This window comes from Malassezia vespertilionis, chromosome 2 (genome assembly GCF_029542925.1).
Source record: "Malassezia vespertilionis chromosome 2, complete sequence".
Lineage (NCBI taxonomy): Eukaryota > Fungi > Basidiomycota > Malasseziomycetes > Malasseziales > Malasseziaceae > Malassezia > Malassezia vespertilionis.
The window spans coordinates 1,168,953-1,186,349 of NC_079248.1; the positions used below are offsets into that span (position 1 = coordinate 1,168,953).

Here is a 17,397-nt window from a genome sequence, read left to right on the forward strand (position 1 = left end):
CACGATGTGCGACGAACGATGGAGCCGAACACGGCGTCGCGTCTCCGCGAGCGTGATAGCAACAAGCTGCGCGACTTTTTGGCGATGACGGGGCCGCTTGGCGTCTCGCACATGCTCATCTTTAGCCAGACGGATGCCGGCGCTAATTTGCGTATCTTGCGCGCGCCTCGCGGGCCGACCGTCACGTTCCGAATCAACAAGTTTGCCCTTGCCGGCGATGTCCTGCACAGTTCGCGGCGGCCCATGACGCTCGGTGCAGAATACAATTCGCCTCCTTTGCTTGTGCTGAACAATTTCGGAGGCGAGGAGCGACATGTGAAACTGTTGGTCACCGTGTTCCAAAATTTGTTTCCTCCGTTGCATGTGCACTCCATGCGACTGGCGCAGGTAAGGCGCATTGTGCTGCTGAACTACAATGCTGAGACAAAAACAGTGGATTGGCGACACTACCTGATCTCGGTGCGTCCTGTAGGTGTGTCGCGGTCTGTGCGTCGGATCATCGAGGGGTCGACGAGGACGTCGAGTGCCTCGGCGGGCAGTGTGACGGGCCACGGGGGCGAGCATAAACGGCATGGGCGTGCGCTTGTCAACCTTGCCAATGCTACGGACATTGCCGAATACGTGATGCGTGGGAGCGCCGCGATGGGCGGCGAGGATACCGATACGAGCGAGGCCGAGTCGGAGGCAGAGGACATGGCCGATCCGAAAAATGCAGTGGAGCTCTCGCAGAACTACTTGGGGCGGAGTAATGCGGCGAATACGCAGCGTGCTGTGCGTTTGCGTGAAATTGGGCCGCGGATGGAACTTCGCCTTGTCAAGATTGAAGAAGGATTGAACGGCAGCGAAGTTTTGTACCATGATTATGTCCAAAAGAGTGCCAAGCAAGTCGCGCAGCAGACACGTGCACTTGCGGAGAAGAAACGCATTGCTTCGAGCCGTCGTATGGAGCAGGAGCGCAATGTGGAGCGCAAGAAACAGGAAAAGGCCGCGCGCAAAGTTGCATTTGCTGACGAAGAAGAAGAAGAAGAAGAAGAGGAGGAGGATGAAGAGGATGAAGGAGACGACGATGAATTTGCGTACGAGGACGAGGCCGTGGCTCCGAGCACACGCGGCGACCGCGATATTGCCAACGACGTACTCGATAGCGACGAGGACCTCTTTGACGACGACGAAGCACCCTCCGAGGCAGACATGGACCTTCCGTAGCGGCACAGACTCAATCTTACGTAATCACTCGGCCGGCCACCGCATCGACGCGCGACGCTCCTTGACCCGCAATGGCCCAAATTTTCCAAGCGAATCCGCGCAATGCGGGCCCCTTTATCGGCGGCAACCGCATCACGGGCTCTGATGTTCGCGACCAAAATGTGCTTGCAGTACAGAGAATTGCTAATATCGTAAAGTCCTCGCTCGGTCCTGTCGGATTGGACAAGTACGTTGTGGCGCCCTACTAACGCCAGAATGCTTGTGGATGACATTGGCGACGTGACCATCTCGAACGACGGTGCCACTATCCTGCAGCTATTGGAAGTTGAACATCCTGCAGCGAGGATCCTTGTCGAACTTGCGCAGCAGCAGGACAAGGAGGTCGGCGACGGAACGACCTCGGTAGTCATCCTTGCCGCCGAGCTTTTGCGCCGCGCAAACGACCTGGTAAAGAACAAGATCCACCCCACGACAATTATTACTGGATACCGCCTTGCATGTCGCGAGGCTATCAAGTACATCCAGGAACAGCTCGCGGTAAAAGCTGATGCGCTTAACAAGGAGAGTTTGCAGAACATCGCCAAGACGAGCATGTCGAGCAAGATCATCGGCAGCGACGACGACTTTTTTGCACAGCTTTCCGTGGACGCAATGCAGGCAGTCAAGACGGTAAACGGGCGTGGGGAAACCAAGTATCCCGTCAAAGCCGTGAATGTGCTCAAAGCGCACGGCAAGTCGATGCGCGAATCCATGCTCATTAATGGATACGCTCTCAACTGCACGGTCGCGTCGCAGGCAATGAAGACGCGCATCACGAACGCCAAGATCGCATGCTTGGACATCAACCTTGTCAAGCAACGCATGCATATGGGCGTCCATATCACCATCGACGACCCCGAGCAGCTGGAGAAAATTCGCGCACGCGAGAGCGAAATGGTACTCGAGCGTGTGCACAAAATTCTTGCTGCAGGCGCGAATGTCGTACTGACTACAAAAGGCATCGATGACCTGTGCCTCAAAGAGTTTGTGCAGGCAGGCGCAATGGCCGTGCGCCGCTGCCGCAAGGAGGATTTGCGCCGCATTGCAAAGGCGACCGGCGGCCAGTTTGTCAACAGCCTCGCTAACTTGGATGGGGATGAGGTTTATGACGCGAGCAGCTTGGGTCATGCGGAAGAGGTTGTCCAAGAGCGGATCAGCGACGAGGAGCTGATCCTTGTGCGTGGCCCCAAGGCGTACAGCTCGAGCTCTATTATTTTGCGCGGAGCCAATGACTTTCTCCTGGACGAAATGGAGCGTGCGCTGCATGACAGCTTGAATGTGATCAAGCGCACGTTGGAGACCAACTCGGTGGTGGCTGGCGGCGGCGCCGTCGAAACCGCCTTGGATATCTACTTGGAAAACTTTGCCACGACGCTTGGCTCGCGCGAACAGTTGGCCATTGCTGAGTTTGCACAGGCGCTGCTTGTTATTCCCAAGACACTGGCTGTGAATGCGGCCAAGGACAGCACGGACCTTGTCGCCAAGCTCCGTGCGTACCACACAGCCGCACAAAATGCGGGCGTCGACGACCCGAAAAAGACGCTGCGCTTTTTTGGCCTGGATCTCTTGAATGGCACTGTGCGCGACAATATGCGTGCTGGTGTCCTTGAGCCGACTGTGAGCAAACTGCGCAGCTTGAAGAGCGCACTTGAGGCAGCGACAAGTCTACTGCGCATTGATGACGCAATTACAATTCCCCCAGAGCAGCCGCGCGAGGATCCGCACGACCATATGTAGTTATGGAATAGTGTATCAGCATTAAGGAAAGAAGCGCTATACAGCCACATTAGTCGGTGCCACGGAATGCGTGAAATTTGGCCATGAGCGATTCCCACCCCCACCGGTGGTGCTGTTGGCCCTGGCTGCTGCTCCGGTCGTGTGACGCACTGCGCGGCCTCTGCTCGACGGGTGGACTAGGATCGGCAGAGCTTGTGACCCAGTCGGGGCGCGTCGTTGTGTTCACATCCCGTGTAAATGGCTGGTCCTCGTCATCGGAAAACAAGGGCGAAGAAGGCTCGCCCTGCTGGTGGATTTCGGCGGCGTGCTGGAACTTCTGCGTTGCGCGCACAGTCGTCATAGCAACTTTCCACTTGCTACGGTAGTTCTCGCGAAGACCCTTGCTGATATCGTCGTCGGACGCCATATATGTGCTCTCCGTGAGCCATGAATGCTGCAGTGCATCGTCGGCAGTGATGCGGTTTTCAGGGTCCAGCATGAGACACTGTTTTACAAAGTCGATTGCTTCCGGGCTGATAGAGTCCCAGCAGTTGCCATTAAATTCGATCTTGCCGATCTCCAGTTGCTTCCTAAACAGCCCGGGATCTGCGGAGGAGAATGGCGCGTGGCCAGAAAGCATTGCGTACGTTACCACGCCGATGCCCCACATATCGACTTGCTTTCCGTAGCCTTTCCGCGCGATGACTTCGGGCGCTGCGTAGCCAATACTGCCACAGAGTCCATGCAAATCCGTGTCGTCTTCATCGCGCAGGTGCGCTGCAATGCCAAAGTCGACAAGTACAATATTGGCGTCTTCTGCGGGTGTGCGGTACAAAATGTTTTCTGGCTTGATGTCGCGATGCACTGTGTTGTGGTGATGCATGTACGCAATCGCCTCTACAACAACACGGATGGTATTGCACGCGACCCTCTCGGAGAAACGGCCCTTGACCAAGCGATCAAACAGCTCGCCGCCGTCGGCCTCCTCAAAGACAAGGTAAAACTAGTGTGAGAGGTAAAGGCAGCGTACCTTGTCTTTGGACTCAAACCAGTCGACAAGCTTGACAATATGAGGATGATCAAGACCCTGGACTGTCTCGATCTCGCGCATGACGACTTCGTGGCGGTCCTTGAGTAAATGTTTGCTTATCACTTTAACAGCAACATTTTGCGGCCCGTCGGGACTTTTCCGCACCGCCGAGCGGACAACACCAAACGTCCCTTTCCCGAGTGTTTTATGGAACTCATAGTCTTGCTTTTTTGCGTACGACTCCGGCTGGCGGTGCAACAGGTTGGCCGCCGTCATGCTGGTCGACGTTGAAATTCAACGCGCGCACGGCCGCGGCGCACGTGAGAGATAACACCTGTACACCAAGAACGTGCATCGCGCGCAAATGATGTAAAAAAAAAATTAAAAAATAATAATATACGGCGTGAGGGACTCGAACCCCCCATTGTTGCTGTACCGCGTGGAAGGCAACTGTTATACCCCTTAACTAACGCCGTAACGACTGCGACAAATGCAAGACGCACAACACATGTGGACATTTGTGACTATTTGAGTAGCACGGACTGCCGGGCACTGGCTGCACAGGCCTGCGTCTTTTTCTTTATGGCGAAAAGTTTGCGCGCAAGCTCCAAGCTCGCTGCACGGAACCGCAAGCGCTACACAGGCACTTCTGACTATGCCGTAGTGGCTGCCGCACGACTAAATCAAGTATCTTCACGTCTTGCCGAGCGCAAGAACATGCCCAAGCAAAGCGAGCTCGAAAGCAGCCATAGCGATGCGCTGCCCGACGTGGCAATGCAGGATGAACAGGCGCCGCGCGCCAAGATCAGCACGTCTGGGCCGCGAAATGCACGCAATGAGCGCTGGAGAAAGACGCGCGGGGCAACAGGGAGCAAGAACGGTGGGCGGACCAAACGTCGCCGTTAATCGCACAGAAGCGACCATGCTATGTAGATGATCCATACGATATTCGTACCATGACGTTAGCCACATGACAAATTGTCGATCTACTTGGTACACTGCACAATGCTATCCTGGATATACCCGTCAAAGACTTCCTTGTACGCCAATGCAGGCGCGCCGAGCAGTCCGGCCGCCTGCGTATGCCCACCAAGTGACTGTGAATCGGGTCTGCTGAGTGTAATAAGCACCATCCCTGCCGACTTGATGGTCGGGATGAGCTCCGGGACTTTGAGCAAAATATCCGTATCGGCCATGATGCCGAGCAAGTTGTTTCCTTTGGCGAAGCGCACCGCCTCGGCAAGGCTCGACTGCCGCGGATCGGCGCCAAAAGGCACGAGCGCAGCGGCGGAGTCGGCAGCGAGCGTCTCCTTGGCGATAAAAAAGACGGCATAGTTAGGCTGCTTCCAGTTCAGAGCAACACATGCGTCTGGCGAAGCGCTGCTGAAAAACATGCGCCTATTGTCTTTGTGATGCTTGTCCGCCGCTTCGTATACTGCCTGCAACGTCGCATCAATGCACTCATTGAGCGAGAGAGGCGACGTCGGCGCGGTCTCAAATATGACTTCGATGGCAAATCCAACGTGCTGCGGAACAGCGGCCAGCAGTGCCTCAAGCGTGACAATGGAATGCTGCAGCATTGCGCTCCAGTCTGCCAAATGCATCGTCTGTGCATCGGCAGCGGAGACGTCAAACGCACGGCCCGTCTCGCGCGCAATCTGCTCAAACTGTGCGCGCTTTACATCCCTTACACCCGGCGACCATATTGGCACGGGCAGCTGTGATGTTGCGCAGACAACAGGCACCATGTCGTTCGTGTACTGCACAGGAATGCGCAAGTAATCGCCCGAGAGAGAGGATGCGGTGACGTATGCATCGCGGTCGTTGCCCACCGCGTCTGGAATCGCGCGTGGCGGCTCCATGACCATCGCCGCGCCGCCCGAGTTGACGCTGAAGCCTGTGTTGGCGCGCTGTGCCGTGTTGGTCTTGCTCGGCAAGGTGCTCTTCCAGTACGTCTCGACACGCCCGCCGATCTCGAGCTGGACGCTGCCAAAAGGCCGCACACAGCCGAGCATGGCGTCGATGTGGCCTACTACATTCAAGTGCCAGTCGAACAGCGGAAGGTGCACGCTGGTGCCATACACGGCGCTGCGCAACACTTGGGGCAAAAGCACCGTTTTGGCAATGCGCGAGGAGCCAAACATGGGGAAGATCTCGCACTCGAGCTGGAAATGATCAAGATCTTCGATGCGGAACGTAATTTCTTCGCGCTCATCGACCATGGGGAGAACAACCGTGTGGGGAATGCACGAATCAGAGCCCCCCGTGGTCGAGCGGGGCGTGAGGACAAGTTTGAGAGAGGACGAGAGGCCGGGGAAAATCTCTGGGCGATCTGGCACAGGGTGCTTGGGAAGCACAATGCTGCGGTTCGACAGGGTGATGCACACCAAAGAGTGCTTGTCGAGGTAGTTGTGGCCGTAGGTGCGGAAAGGAATGATGGGCGGCGGGAGGTACAGCGAAGGGATGCCATCGGCCTCCATGTCCAAATCCATATCCAGCTCGACATTCACCTCGCTCGACGATGGCGTCAGTGCAACAGGAGAAAGTTTGTGCACAACCTCGGTCGCGGGCATTTGCCCAGCAGGCAAATGCGCTTGTGCGGCAAGCAAAATGCGCGTGCACGTATTCCAGCCCTGCCACGCGGCGTAAAACACGGCGTGGCGCTGCTTCTCGTCTTCGTGGAGAATAGAGGCGCCGCGCTCGAGCAAAAGCTGCAGGCAGTCTACATGGCCAAACTCGGCGGCGTAAAAGAGCGGCGTCCAAAGCGTGCCTTTTTCGACGGCATTTGCGTCTACACCAGCGTCCATCAAGAGGCGTAGGCACTCGGTGTGGCCTGCGCGTGCGGCGAGCGTTTGCGGGAGCAGGCCTTCCACGTTGGGCTCTACTTTTGCGCCGCGCTCGAGAAGCAGGCGCGAGATGGCGACATGTCCGCCTTGGGCGGCAAGCGCGAGCGGAGACAGATCGCTCGACTCCGTCTTTCCGCGCGGTGTGCTGCCCATAGCGGCGGTGTAGTCGAGCAGGATGCGGACGGTATTTGTGTGCCCGCGCACGACGGCGTGGATGAGCGGCGAGAAACCGTCGAGGTCAACACTATCGACCATGCAGCCTTGTCCGTCGTTGGCATTGTCGCGCGTCTGCGTCTGCGGGAGAGAGAGAAGGTACGCACACACCTCGTCAAAGCCGTGCATCGCGGCGTACGCAAGCGGCTCGCGTCCATACACGTCGCACTGTCGCACATCAACGCCGTGCTCGACACAGGCCTTGACCAGCTCGAGTTTTCCGGCGAGAGCGCTAATGTGCAGCGTCGTGCGTGCGCTTACGTCGTCGATGAATGTATAGTCAGGGACATTGGCAAAGATTGCCGCGTGGACGGCATCGTCGGGAGCAGTGACAAGCGCGCGCCATACCATGTGCGCAATGCCACTCGAAATCGGCGCGTGAGGATCGCTGGCCTCTCCGGCCGCGGCGTCTTTGCCAAATGTATCGTGCATGTCTGCATGGAATTGGTGGCTTGACTCGGTAATCAGTACGTTGGCATCGTCGATACGCGACTCGTGGATGGCGCTCATGAGCTGCTCGCCCATTTCATGCAGCACATTGTTGCGTGCGTCCGCTGAGTCGCGTTCCGCCTCAAAGTCCATGCGGCGCTCCGAGTCAAACACAAGCCCGTCCCCTGGCTGAACGCCATTGTCCATGTTGGGGTCCATAGAGTGCAACAAAATTTTTCCGGGCAGGTTGCTCGCAGACATGGGCAGGCTGCCGCGCAAAATAGACGTTTCGTTCTTGTAGGTCGAAGAAGGCAGCTCGTGCCCGTCGGCCAGACTCTCTAGTTGGAGCACGCTCGCAACGGCCAAGTCGCTCATTTCTGTTATGAATACACGGTTAAAGCAGGGCTGCACGTCTACCTGGCGCGCCAAATAGAGCTCCTTGGTCTGCGACTTTGACCGCTTGTCCCATTTCTTCAGGATTTTGCGGAAGCCCGTCGCGTTGATCTCAATAAACTGCTGGAGCTTGGCCAGGTCTTTTTCAAAGTAGCGAAATCCTTCAAAAAGCGCAACAAGCGACGGCGAGTCGCGCGTTACCACCACAGAACGCGCGACGCGCACACCGTTCGGCGTAATGCGGCCTGTTGCGAGTGTAATCAGATGTCGTTTCTTGGTGATAAGTGTGGTTAGACGCTCGCGCAGCTCCGACTCCTTCTGCAGGTAAAATGCATTGATCTTCTCGAGCTCACGCTCTAGTTTGAAGAAGAATGCGGCCTTGTGGATTTGGAGCTCGGAGGCAGGTGATTCCATTGCGAGCGGCGGTTCGATCTGCATGTCCGTCAAAGGGCGTACACTTGTTGCAAACAGTGCTGCATCTGTGATACGTCCTTTCTCAATGGAATTGATGATCTGGGATTAGCCGGTGCGGGACGCTCACTTTTTTTAAAAACTTATAGTCCAGGTAATAGGAACCCCATCCTGATATCTGCTGGCCTAGAATATGCTTGCCGAACTAACGTCAGCACGCTGCTCTGTACCTACCTTCATCGTGCGCGAAAATCACTCGACGTCGGCAGCACGGCCACCTGGACGTGGCTACGACAATGGGCTTTGGCGAGGTGCTCCGAGCGCGGTGTCCACGTGCAGCTTTGACGCACGTGATAGGCACGGTTGTTTGCCACTACGCAAGGACACGACACGCCGCTCGAACACGACTTGGTGTGTAGCGGAAGCGAACGGGTCAGCGCCAAGAAGTCTATTTGTGAGCGTCAACAGTGCACTTCGCCTATACATAATGGCGTCGATGGAGGTACGTACTTCTCGCTAAAATTAACCGCAGGCGATTCTCGATTTCAACAAGGAGCTCGATGTCGGGCTCCTGGACAATATCGTGCAAGCGATGTTTGCAGGCTCCGGTGCCGACCAGCGTTTGGCCCAGCAGACACTCGCTCAATTCCAAGAACACCCAGACGCGTGGCAGCGCGTGCCTGCAGTTCTGCAAGCGAGCGCCAACTCGCAGACCAAGTACATTGCGCTGCAGATCCTCGATCGGCTGATAACCACTCGGTGGAAGGTGCTTCCTGTTGATCAGCAGCAGGGGATCCGTAACTTTGTTGTGGAGATGATCATTCAGTTCTCTTCCGACGAAGAGACGCTGCGGCGCGAGCGGATTTTGTTGGGCAAGCTGAACACAACCTTGGTTCAGATACTGAAACAGGAATGGCCGCAAAACTGGCCAAACTTTATCCCCGAGATTGTGTCTGCCTCGCGCGGCTCCCTTTTTATTTGCGAGAACAACATGGCCATCCTCCGCCTCTTGTCCGAAGAGATTTTCGACTTTTCTGCCGAGCAAATGACGCAGGCCAAGGCGCGGAACCTCAAGAATCAGTTCTGCGGCGAATTCGGCGACGTGTTTCAGCTGTGTACCGAGGTGCTGGAGAAGGCCTCGAAGCCCTCGCTAATCAAGGCCACGCTTGAGACCATGCTCCGCTTCCTCAACTGGATCCCGCTAGGGTTCATCTTTGAGACCAACGTGATCGACAACTTGGTCAACCGCTTCTTGGAAGTGCCCGAGTTTCGCAACGTCACACTCAAGTGTCTCTCGGAGATTGTGAATTTGAACGTGGGCAGCGAATACGACCCCAAATTTGTGGTGCTCTTCAACATGGTCATGACTTCGGTGAACCGCATGATTCCCCCGTCGACGGACATTGCGGGTGTGTACGAGACGAGTACAGATGCCGACCAGGAGCTTGTTCTGAACCTTGCGCTCTTCCTGAGCAACTTTTTGATCTCGCACGTGCGTTTGCTGGAGAATGCAGAGAACCAAGAAGTGCTGCTCAATGCACACTTGTACCTCATCAAAGTCTCCCAGGTGCCCGAGCGCGAAATTTTCAAGATCTGCCTTGAGTACTGGGCCAAGCTGGTGAGCGAGCTGTACGAAGAGTTCCAGCAGTTCCCCATGAACGACGTCAACGCCGTATGGGGCCTCAATCTCGGTGCGCAACCGCAGCGCACAGCCACAGGGCGCAAGTCGTTTTACATGAACATCCTTTCGAATTTGCGCCTGGTTATGATTGAACGCATGGTCAAGCCAGAAGAGGTGCTCATTGTCGAGAACGACGAGGGCGAAATTGTGCGCGAATTTCTTAAAGAGTCGGACACGATTGTGCTCTACAAGGCGATGCGCGAAGTGCTCGTCTATCTTACCCACTTGGATGTGCTCGACACGGAGAACATTATGACGGAGAAGCTCGCCAAGCAGGTGGACGGCTCCGAGTGGTCCTGGGCGAACCTCAACACACTCTGCTGGGCGATTGGCTCCATCAGTGGTGCGATGAACGAGGAAACGGAGAAGCGGTTCCTGGTGACGGTCATCAAAGATCTGCTCGGTTTGTGCGAGATGAAGCGCGGCAAAGACAACAAGGCCGTGGTTGCGTCCAATATCATGTACATCGTCGGTCAATACCCGCGGTTTCTCAAGGCGCACTGGAAGTTCCTCAAAACGGTGGTGAACAAAAATTTTGAGTTTATGCACGAGACCCACGAAGGTGTGCAGGATATGGCGTGCGATACCTTTTCCAAGATCGCGCAAAAGTGCCGCCGCCACTTTGTCATGCAGCAAGCCGGTGAGCAGGAACCGTTTGTCGACGAGATTTTGCGCAACTTGCTGCAGATCACCGTCGACTTGTCTCCGCAGCAAGTGCACACTTTCTACGAGGCTGTCGGCTACATGATTGCCGCCCAGCCAAACCGCGCGACGCAGGAGCGTCTCGTGGAAAAGCTCATGGAGCTGCCAAACAATGCCTGGGATAACCTCATGAAGCAGGCGCACAGCAATGTTGACGTGCTGGGCAGCCCCGAAAACACCAAGGTGCTCTCCAACGTGCTTAAGACCAACGTGTCTGCGTGCATCTCGATTGGGCCGTACTTTTTGCCGCAGATCGGCCGCATATACCTGGATATGCTTGCATTGTACCGCAGTGTGAGTGGTATCATCAGTGCCAAGGTCGAGAGCGACGGTCTGATCGCGACCAAGACGCCCATGGTCCGTGGCCTGCGCGCGATCAAGAAGGATATTTTGCGTCTTGTCGACACATACATCCGCCGCGCAGACGATCTCGAGGCGGTGAATGTCAACTTGATTCCCTCGCTCCTCGATGCCATCCTCGGGGACTATCAGGGCAACATTCCCGCCGCACGCGACGCCGAAGTACTGAATGTAATGGCAACGATCACCACACGCCTTGGTGCACTGCTCACGGACAAGATTGCGCCTGTCCTGGACGCGGTGTTTGAGCCGACGCTCAACATGATCAACCAAGACTTTTCCGAGTTTCCCGAGCATCGTGTGGGCTTCTTTAAACTTTTGCGCGCCATCAACCTGCACTGTTTCGCCGCGCTGCTCGAGCTTCCGCCGGCCAAGTTTAAACTTACCATGGACTCGATCATCTGGGCAATCAAGCACACGATGCGTGACATTGCCGACACGGGCCTCAACATTTGCTTGGAGCTGATTAATAACTTTGCCAATACAGACCCGTCCATTTCGGGCGCGTTTTTCCAGCAGTACTTGCTTACGATGCTGCAAGACATCTTTTTTGTACTCACCGACTCGGACCACAAGAGCGGGTTCAAGACGCAGTGCTTGCTGCTCGCGCGCATCTTTGAATTGGTCGAGACGGAGCGCATCATTGCGCCGCTCTATGACGCGGTGCAAATAGAAGATCCGAACATGAACAACCGCGTCTTTATCCGCCAGTACACCACAAACCTCTTGCGGACCGCTTTCCCGCATGTGCAGCCGCAATACATCGAGCAGTTTGTCAGTGGCCTCTGCACCCAGTCGTCCGATTTGATGCAGTACAAGGTGCACTTGCGCGACTTTTTGATCACCTCGCGCGAAGTTGCGGGCGGCGCCGACAATGCCGATCTTTTCCTCGAAGACAAGGAAGCCGAGCAGCAGCGCAAGGCAGCTGAGGAGCGCGAAATGGCGGCCAAGGTGCCGGGCATGCTCAAGCCTTCGCAGATCACCGAGGAGGACGAGGAGTTGTGACTCTGGCAAAATCTCTTGTGTTAGGCTGCATAGACGCGTAGCCGCGAATATGCTCGTTTGCAGAAAGGTGTGGCGCTGGCAGGGCGGACGGCGCTATGGACGAGCACGCTGCATGGTATCTAGCTATATACATCATCACCGCGTTCCCATCATCAGCAGAATAAATACACAAACGCCAATTACCAGCGCAATAATAACCGTATCGCGCCGGCGACGTCGGGATATAAGCGTGAGGATGTTATTGAGGCCCGGCACTTGAGCCACCGTGTTGCGCATGCGCGTCAATGCGCCTGCAAGCTGGCTGTGCTGGCTGCGAAACTCGGATTGTGTTGCATACGCTTGGTCGAGCGTGTCGTCCATCATGCGGTGCGCATTCTGCAGGTGTCCCCGCTCGTCCAAGTACGCCTCCATTTCATTCGCGTGCTGCAAGCGGTAGGAGTCGATATCCTGCTTCACATGACCGAGCAATGCCTTTTTGTCCAGCGCATGCGTTAGGTTGGTGCGCGATCGGAAAAAGTCGCGCTCGAGTTCGATTAGCAGTTCACGGTGCCGCTGCACGGCATGCTGCTGCGTCTGTGATGGAGGAAGCATTGGATCGTTCAGCAGCATCGCAAGCTCCTCTTGCGCCTCCTTGTACTGCGCAAGGAGTGCTTGGATCTCTGTCTCGACAGCGGCGCGATCCAAACGCTGCGCCCCATTCTCCATATCGAGTGCAACGGCATCGGATGGCGCGCTGCTGAACGGCGAAGTACTCGATGCCGCTTCCAATACCAGCTGCGAATAGCCCGTTAGCTTGGCATCGAGCCGCGACTGCACTTGGCGGGCACGCCGCGACTGTGCTTCCCACGCCATGCTGGTGATGGGCAACCTCCACCTCCAGCACGTGGTAAATTGTGCCACGCGCAGGACGGCACGCGAGTGGTGGAACGTGCCATGTGGAAGGCCACGCGGCAAGCGGCGCAGAGAAAACAAGGCACGTCTTGGCTCACTCCACCGTTGCTGCACACGAGACGCCTACGGCCCCGCTAGCTTTTTCGGGACCCGTAAACGCGACGCACACGGTGCACACAGTCCCCAGCAAGACCTTGTACGAGAACAGCTTCTTCTTCCAGCGCCGAGGACCTGCGTGCCTTCTCCTCGTCCACCTCCACCTCCACCTTGCTCTCATTTCGTGAAGCGTGGTGTTGTACTCTGCGTTCGTCCAGTAGCAGCTACTGCTTTACCGTACGCTACGTGAACCCTGCAAGGAAGATCAGTTAATCCATCTTGTCTTTGCTGAACACCATCCATCCCATGTCTGACTACGTGGAACAAGAAGCGGCGCCGCCCGCGCCGCCCGCAAGCTACCAGGCCAGCGAGGAATCGCGCCCCAAGAAGGAGCTCTACATGCACCCTGCCCAGAATGACGACGAGGTGCCTCCCGCCAAGGCCGCAAAACACGACGAGCTCTCGTACCCCGGCAAGGATAATGCCGAGCAGTACAGCTCGATAGACTTTTTGGGCAACGTCTCTGGCGGGCCGCATGCTGCCGCTGCCGAGGCGCTGGCCACGTTTTCGTCTTCCGTCGGCGATACCGCCCATAATGCGCAGCTCTATGTTGATATGCCGCAGGAACAGAACGACGCGCCCACCTCCAGCGCCACTGCGATTCCCCAGGGGCCACCGTTTTTGTGCCCGACTTGCAACACGAGCTACTCGCGCCTCGAGTATCTGCGCCGCCATGAGCGCCGCCACGCGGACATTCGTCCATTTACCTGTATCTGCGGCAAGAGCTTCTCGCGCAGCGACGTCTTGGCACGTCACAAGACCAAATGCCGTGTCGCGCTCGCGGGCGAGTCGGAGATTCCACAGTCGAATCAGAGCGCGCGAAAGGCAGGACAGCGTGGAAATGCGCCTCGCTCGAGCCGTACACGCGGCGCGGCGCGCAAGCAGGAGCGCGGCGATGTAGACCTCTCTGTCGATCCCGCGCTATCGAATGCAGTCGACCCATCGCTCGAGCCGCCGCCGCCATTGGAGGGCGGCAGTACAGAAGCCGATCAGGTGGCGTATGCATACGGTGGTGCGCCGCCCACATATGCGCACCACGCCCAGTATTCAAACGAAGAGTATGCGCACGGAAAGCCCGGTGTGCACTACCCGCAGGGTGCGGTCCATGCCAACATGCAGCACCGCGCACACCCAGGCGACGCAAAGATGTATGCTGTGCAGCGTGGCGGCGCATCTCCATATGTGAGTGGCCCGGGCGCGATCCACCCCGAGCTCTCTTCGCGCGCTTACAGCGGCAGCCACACCCCGACGAGCACGCACGGCGCCGCAAGCCCCAATACAACGAACCGCTCCGCAAGTCCTTACTATGGCCAGACAGAGAGCGCGGCGCATGCTGCACAACCAGGCGCACAGCCAGGCACACAAGCGTCCAGCTCGGGAAACTACCCCTTGAACAAGGAGCCGGCCCGCTATTCCGTTGCGCCCGGCCCTTTGTCGTCTTTCTCCAACACCGCGCTAAATGCCAACATGTCGCCCTACCTGAACACGTTCTCGTGCGCGCGTGATATTCCGCACTCGTCGAATCCGCGCTCGGGCACTGCCAGCGGCGCACCGTCGAGCACGCCGAGCCAGTCGGGAGGGAATGAGCCGCCGTCGGAACACTAGCGCGACATGCATTATGTAGCTGTAGGCTAGAACAGTGTGCTGCTGTGCCTCAGATGCTGTATTGTTCCAGGAGCGCAACTGCGCCGGCACACGAGCCTGCGCCTGCACACGAGGCTGCCGAATGGATTATATAAGCGGCTGCACGGCCCGCCACTCCACACGCCAGGCTTTGCGGAGCGCCGCTTGTGGCAGCGTTTGTAATTTCGCTGTATCACCAGGCATGCGGCGCCACAGCATGAAAGAAAACAGGGATAATGCCTTTTCACCAGTGTGTGCAGCACCGAGTGCGACAGGTCCGTTTGACCGGGCAGAGCTTGTGCGGATCATGCTCCAAGCGCTGCAAGATATGGGTCTGCACGAAACGGCGACCAAGCTGCAGCTAGAAACTGGCGTCGAGTCGGAGCATGCATTAATCGCCGAACTCCGCGCCGCCGTGCTTGCAGGCGATTGGAGCAATGCAGAGAACATGATTGCCAAATGCTCGTGGGACGATAGCATCGAGGTCGGTTCGGCCCCTGCAGATGAATGGGACGATCGCGACACATACCTCTATATCCGTTTCCTCCTTCACGAGCAAGAGTACCTCGAGCTCCTCGAAGCCGGCGCGAGCACCGCCGCGCTGCGTCTATTGCGCCAACGCATCGTACCGCTTGCTCGGCAGCCTGGACGCGTAATGCTGCTGAGCAGCCTTGTGCTACATACGCACCCAGAAGACCTGTACCGGCGCGCATCATGGGACGGCAGCCGTGGTCATTCGCGACAGCGCCTTCTTGACAAGATCCAGCGCATGATCAGCCCCAGCGCCATGCTTCCGAGCCAGCGCCTCGTGCATTTGCTCGAGCAGGCCACCATGCACCAGCGGCTCGAGGACCTTTACTATGTTACCGGCGTAAATGCAGAACACGACAGACCGAGCCTTTTGCGCGACCACGAGAGGGACACGAGCCACTTTCCGCGGCACAATATGTACACTCTGCAAGGGCACACCGACGAGGTCTGGATTCTGCGCTTCTCACACAACGGGAAATGGCTCGCGACTGGCGGCAAGGACCGCGTAGTGATCGTGTGGGACATAGGCAATGGGTTCCATGCGCACACGCGGCTTGTAGAGCGTGAGTCGATCCACAGTATCGACTGGTCCCCCGATGATACCAAGCTGCTCGTCACTGCAGACGAGGAAATTACTGTGTGGGACATGACGACCAAGCGTGGCACAACCTTTGTAGAGCATCTGCACACCGCCTCGGCCCGGTGGCTTCCACACACGATGGCAGGGACGAGCCGTGTACGTGTCCAGGCGTGCGGCCCGTTCGTCAGTGGCGGCATGGACGCCGCGATTCTTTTCTGGAACGAAGGCGGAAAGGTCGTGGAAAAGGTCGACACAACGCCGTTTCGCATCACTTCTTTGGACGTCTCGACCGACGGACGGTGCATGGTCGCGCTTGGATGGTGCCCGCCAAAGGCGCAGAAACCAGCGCGCCAAGGCGCACATTCCGTGCGCGAAGTGCGCAATCGCGGCGCGTCCCTCTCGAGCCCTTTGCCCTTGTCGTTCGGACGTGGCGCCTACGGTATCCGGTTCTATGGTGAAGGGCGTACGCGTGTAACAAGCTTTGGTTTGCTTGCGCTCCCTTCTGATGTGGACGATGTTGCGCCGGTGGGGCAGGAAGAAGAGGAAACGCCGTTGCATTTCGACGTCAACCCAGCCCCGAGCTCCGATCGGGCATCGGTGGAGCGGCGCGAGGGCGACCATGCATGTGTATATGTATTTGATCTTGTACAGCGCAAACAGATCTACACGCTCTACCTTCCAAATATGCTCACCAACGTCGCAATTTCTTCCGAGGGACGCTACGCGCTATTGAGCGAGCACAGGGGTGATATCCTGCTCTTGGATCTCAGCACCATGAGGCTGCACCAGCACTACCACGGCCACCACGCCCGCGACTTCACTTTGCGCGCCGCATTTGGCGGTGCTGCCCAAGGACCAGGCGAGCGCTTCGGTCCTTCGTTTGTCGCGAGCGGAAGTGAGGATGCGCGCATCTATCTTTGGCACCGCGCCACGGGACAGCTACTAGAGACTGGTAACCAACACCCGCACGGCGCGGTGAACGACGTGGCATGGCATCCACACAACGCCGAGATGCTCGCATCCTGCGGCGACGATGGCACTGTGCGGATCTGGCAAACAGGGAACGCAGGATTGTCCATCACACGCACGCTGCCAAACACGATGGAGGCGCTGCATCCAGAAAGCAGGATGGGCCGGTACTCCGACCGCGACTTACGACAAGACACAGATACGGCGAACCCAGAGAGCAGGGCCGGTCGACACTCGGATCACGACACTACACAAGGCACCGATGTTACTATGGACGATGACGACGAAGCGCCCTCATCGCTAGATGGAGAGGAACACGAAAACGAGAGCATGGCGCAGGAAACACTACGTATCCGTCCGGCTCCGCGCACGGCCCGGACGCGGCTCACTTCCTCGCCGCCCACGTCCAGCGGACGCTTGCACGAAGCCTCGAGCGCAGCTACATTGTCTTCTCCACCTCCACCGCGACGACCCCATCCCTTCCCTTGGTAGGCGTCGCACACCTGTATGATTATATAATACATATATGACTCGCGAGATGACTCCACAGCCGTGTTGTTGATTGGCTGTGCAAATATTTTAAACATGCGCGTGACGCAAAACTAGCGTGTTACAG

The 17,397-nt window shown here is 57.3% G+C and overlaps 8 protein-coding genes and 1 non-coding gene across 9 annotated transcripts; 5 read left to right on the forward strand and 4 right to left on the reverse strand.

Moving 5' to 3' along the window:
- Nucleotides 1-18: 18 nt before the first annotated feature.
- MVES1_001407 (uncharacterized protein) lies at nucleotides 19-1,206 on the forward strand (the record flags this gene model as incomplete). Its single annotated transcript, XM_056206254.1, has 1 exon — nucleotides 19-1,206. One exon carries the CDS (start codon nucleotides 19-21, stop codon nucleotides 1,204-1,206), a length of 1,188 nt encoding a protein of 395 aa, XP_056062229.1.
- Nucleotides 1,207-1,277: 71 nt separating this feature from the next.
- cct1 (chaperonin-containing T-complex alpha subunit Cct1) lies at nucleotides 1,278-2,982 on the forward strand (the record flags this gene model as incomplete). Its single annotated transcript, XM_056206255.1, has 2 exons — nucleotides 1,278-1,432; nucleotides 1,461-2,982. 2 exons carry the CDS (start codon nucleotides 1,278-1,280, stop codon nucleotides 2,980-2,982), a joined length of 1,677 nt encoding a protein of 558 aa, XP_056062230.1.
- A 49-nt stretch (nucleotides 2,983-3,031) lies between these two features.
- Nucleotides 3,032-4,267, reverse strand: MVES1_001409 (calcium/calmodulin-dependent protein kinase; the record flags this gene model as incomplete). Its single annotated transcript, XM_056206256.1, has 2 exons — nucleotides 3,032-3,964; nucleotides 3,992-4,267. 2 exons carry the CDS (start codon nucleotides 4,265-4,267, stop codon nucleotides 3,032-3,034), a joined length of 1,209 nt encoding a protein of 402 aa, XP_056062231.1.
- Nucleotides 4,268-4,388: 121 nt separating this feature from the next.
- MVES1_001410 lies at nucleotides 4,389-4,467 on the reverse strand. The gene has a single exon. It is a non-coding gene; the product is annotated as a tRNA-Gly (tRNA).
- A 510-nt stretch (nucleotides 4,468-4,977) lies between these two features.
- On the reverse strand, nucleotides 4,978-8,310 carry PHO81 (phosphate system positive regulatory protein pho81; the record flags this gene model as incomplete). Its single annotated transcript, XM_056206257.1, has 1 exon — nucleotides 4,978-8,310. The coding sequence occupies one exon, from the start codon at nucleotides 8,308-8,310 to the stop codon at nucleotides 4,978-4,980; it is 3,333 nt and encodes a 1,110-aa protein (XP_056062232.1).
- A 469-nt stretch (nucleotides 8,311-8,779) lies between these two features.
- CRM1 (Karyopherin transporter) lies at nucleotides 8,780-12,031 on the forward strand (the record flags this gene model as incomplete). Its single annotated transcript, XM_056206258.1, has 2 exons — nucleotides 8,780-8,785; nucleotides 8,816-12,031. 2 exons carry the CDS (start codon nucleotides 8,780-8,782, stop codon nucleotides 12,029-12,031), a joined length of 3,222 nt encoding a protein of 1,073 aa, XP_056062233.1.
- A 135-nt stretch (nucleotides 12,032-12,166) lies between these two features.
- On the reverse strand, nucleotides 12,167-12,883 carry GOS1 (protein transport protein gos1; the record flags this gene model as incomplete). The annotated part of the gene is made up of 1 exon (XM_056206259.1): nucleotides 12,167-12,883. One exon carries the CDS (start codon nucleotides 12,881-12,883, stop codon nucleotides 12,167-12,169), a length of 717 nt encoding a protein of 238 aa, XP_056062234.1.
- Nucleotides 12,884-13,324: 441 nt separating this feature from the next.
- Nucleotides 13,325-14,683, forward strand: MVES1_001414 (uncharacterized protein; the record flags this gene model as incomplete). Its single annotated transcript, XM_056206260.1, has 1 exon — nucleotides 13,325-14,683. The coding sequence occupies one exon, from the start codon at nucleotides 13,325-13,327 to the stop codon at nucleotides 14,681-14,683; it is 1,359 nt and encodes a 452-aa protein (XP_056062235.1).
- Nucleotides 14,684-14,918: 235 nt separating this feature from the next.
- MVES1_001415 (uncharacterized protein) lies at nucleotides 14,919-17,273 on the forward strand (the record flags this gene model as incomplete). The annotated part of the gene is made up of 1 exon (XM_056206261.1): nucleotides 14,919-17,273. The coding sequence occupies one exon, from the start codon at nucleotides 14,919-14,921 to the stop codon at nucleotides 17,271-17,273; it is 2,355 nt and encodes a 784-aa protein (XP_056062236.1).
- Between the last annotated feature and the right edge of the window lie 124 nt (nucleotides 17,274-17,397).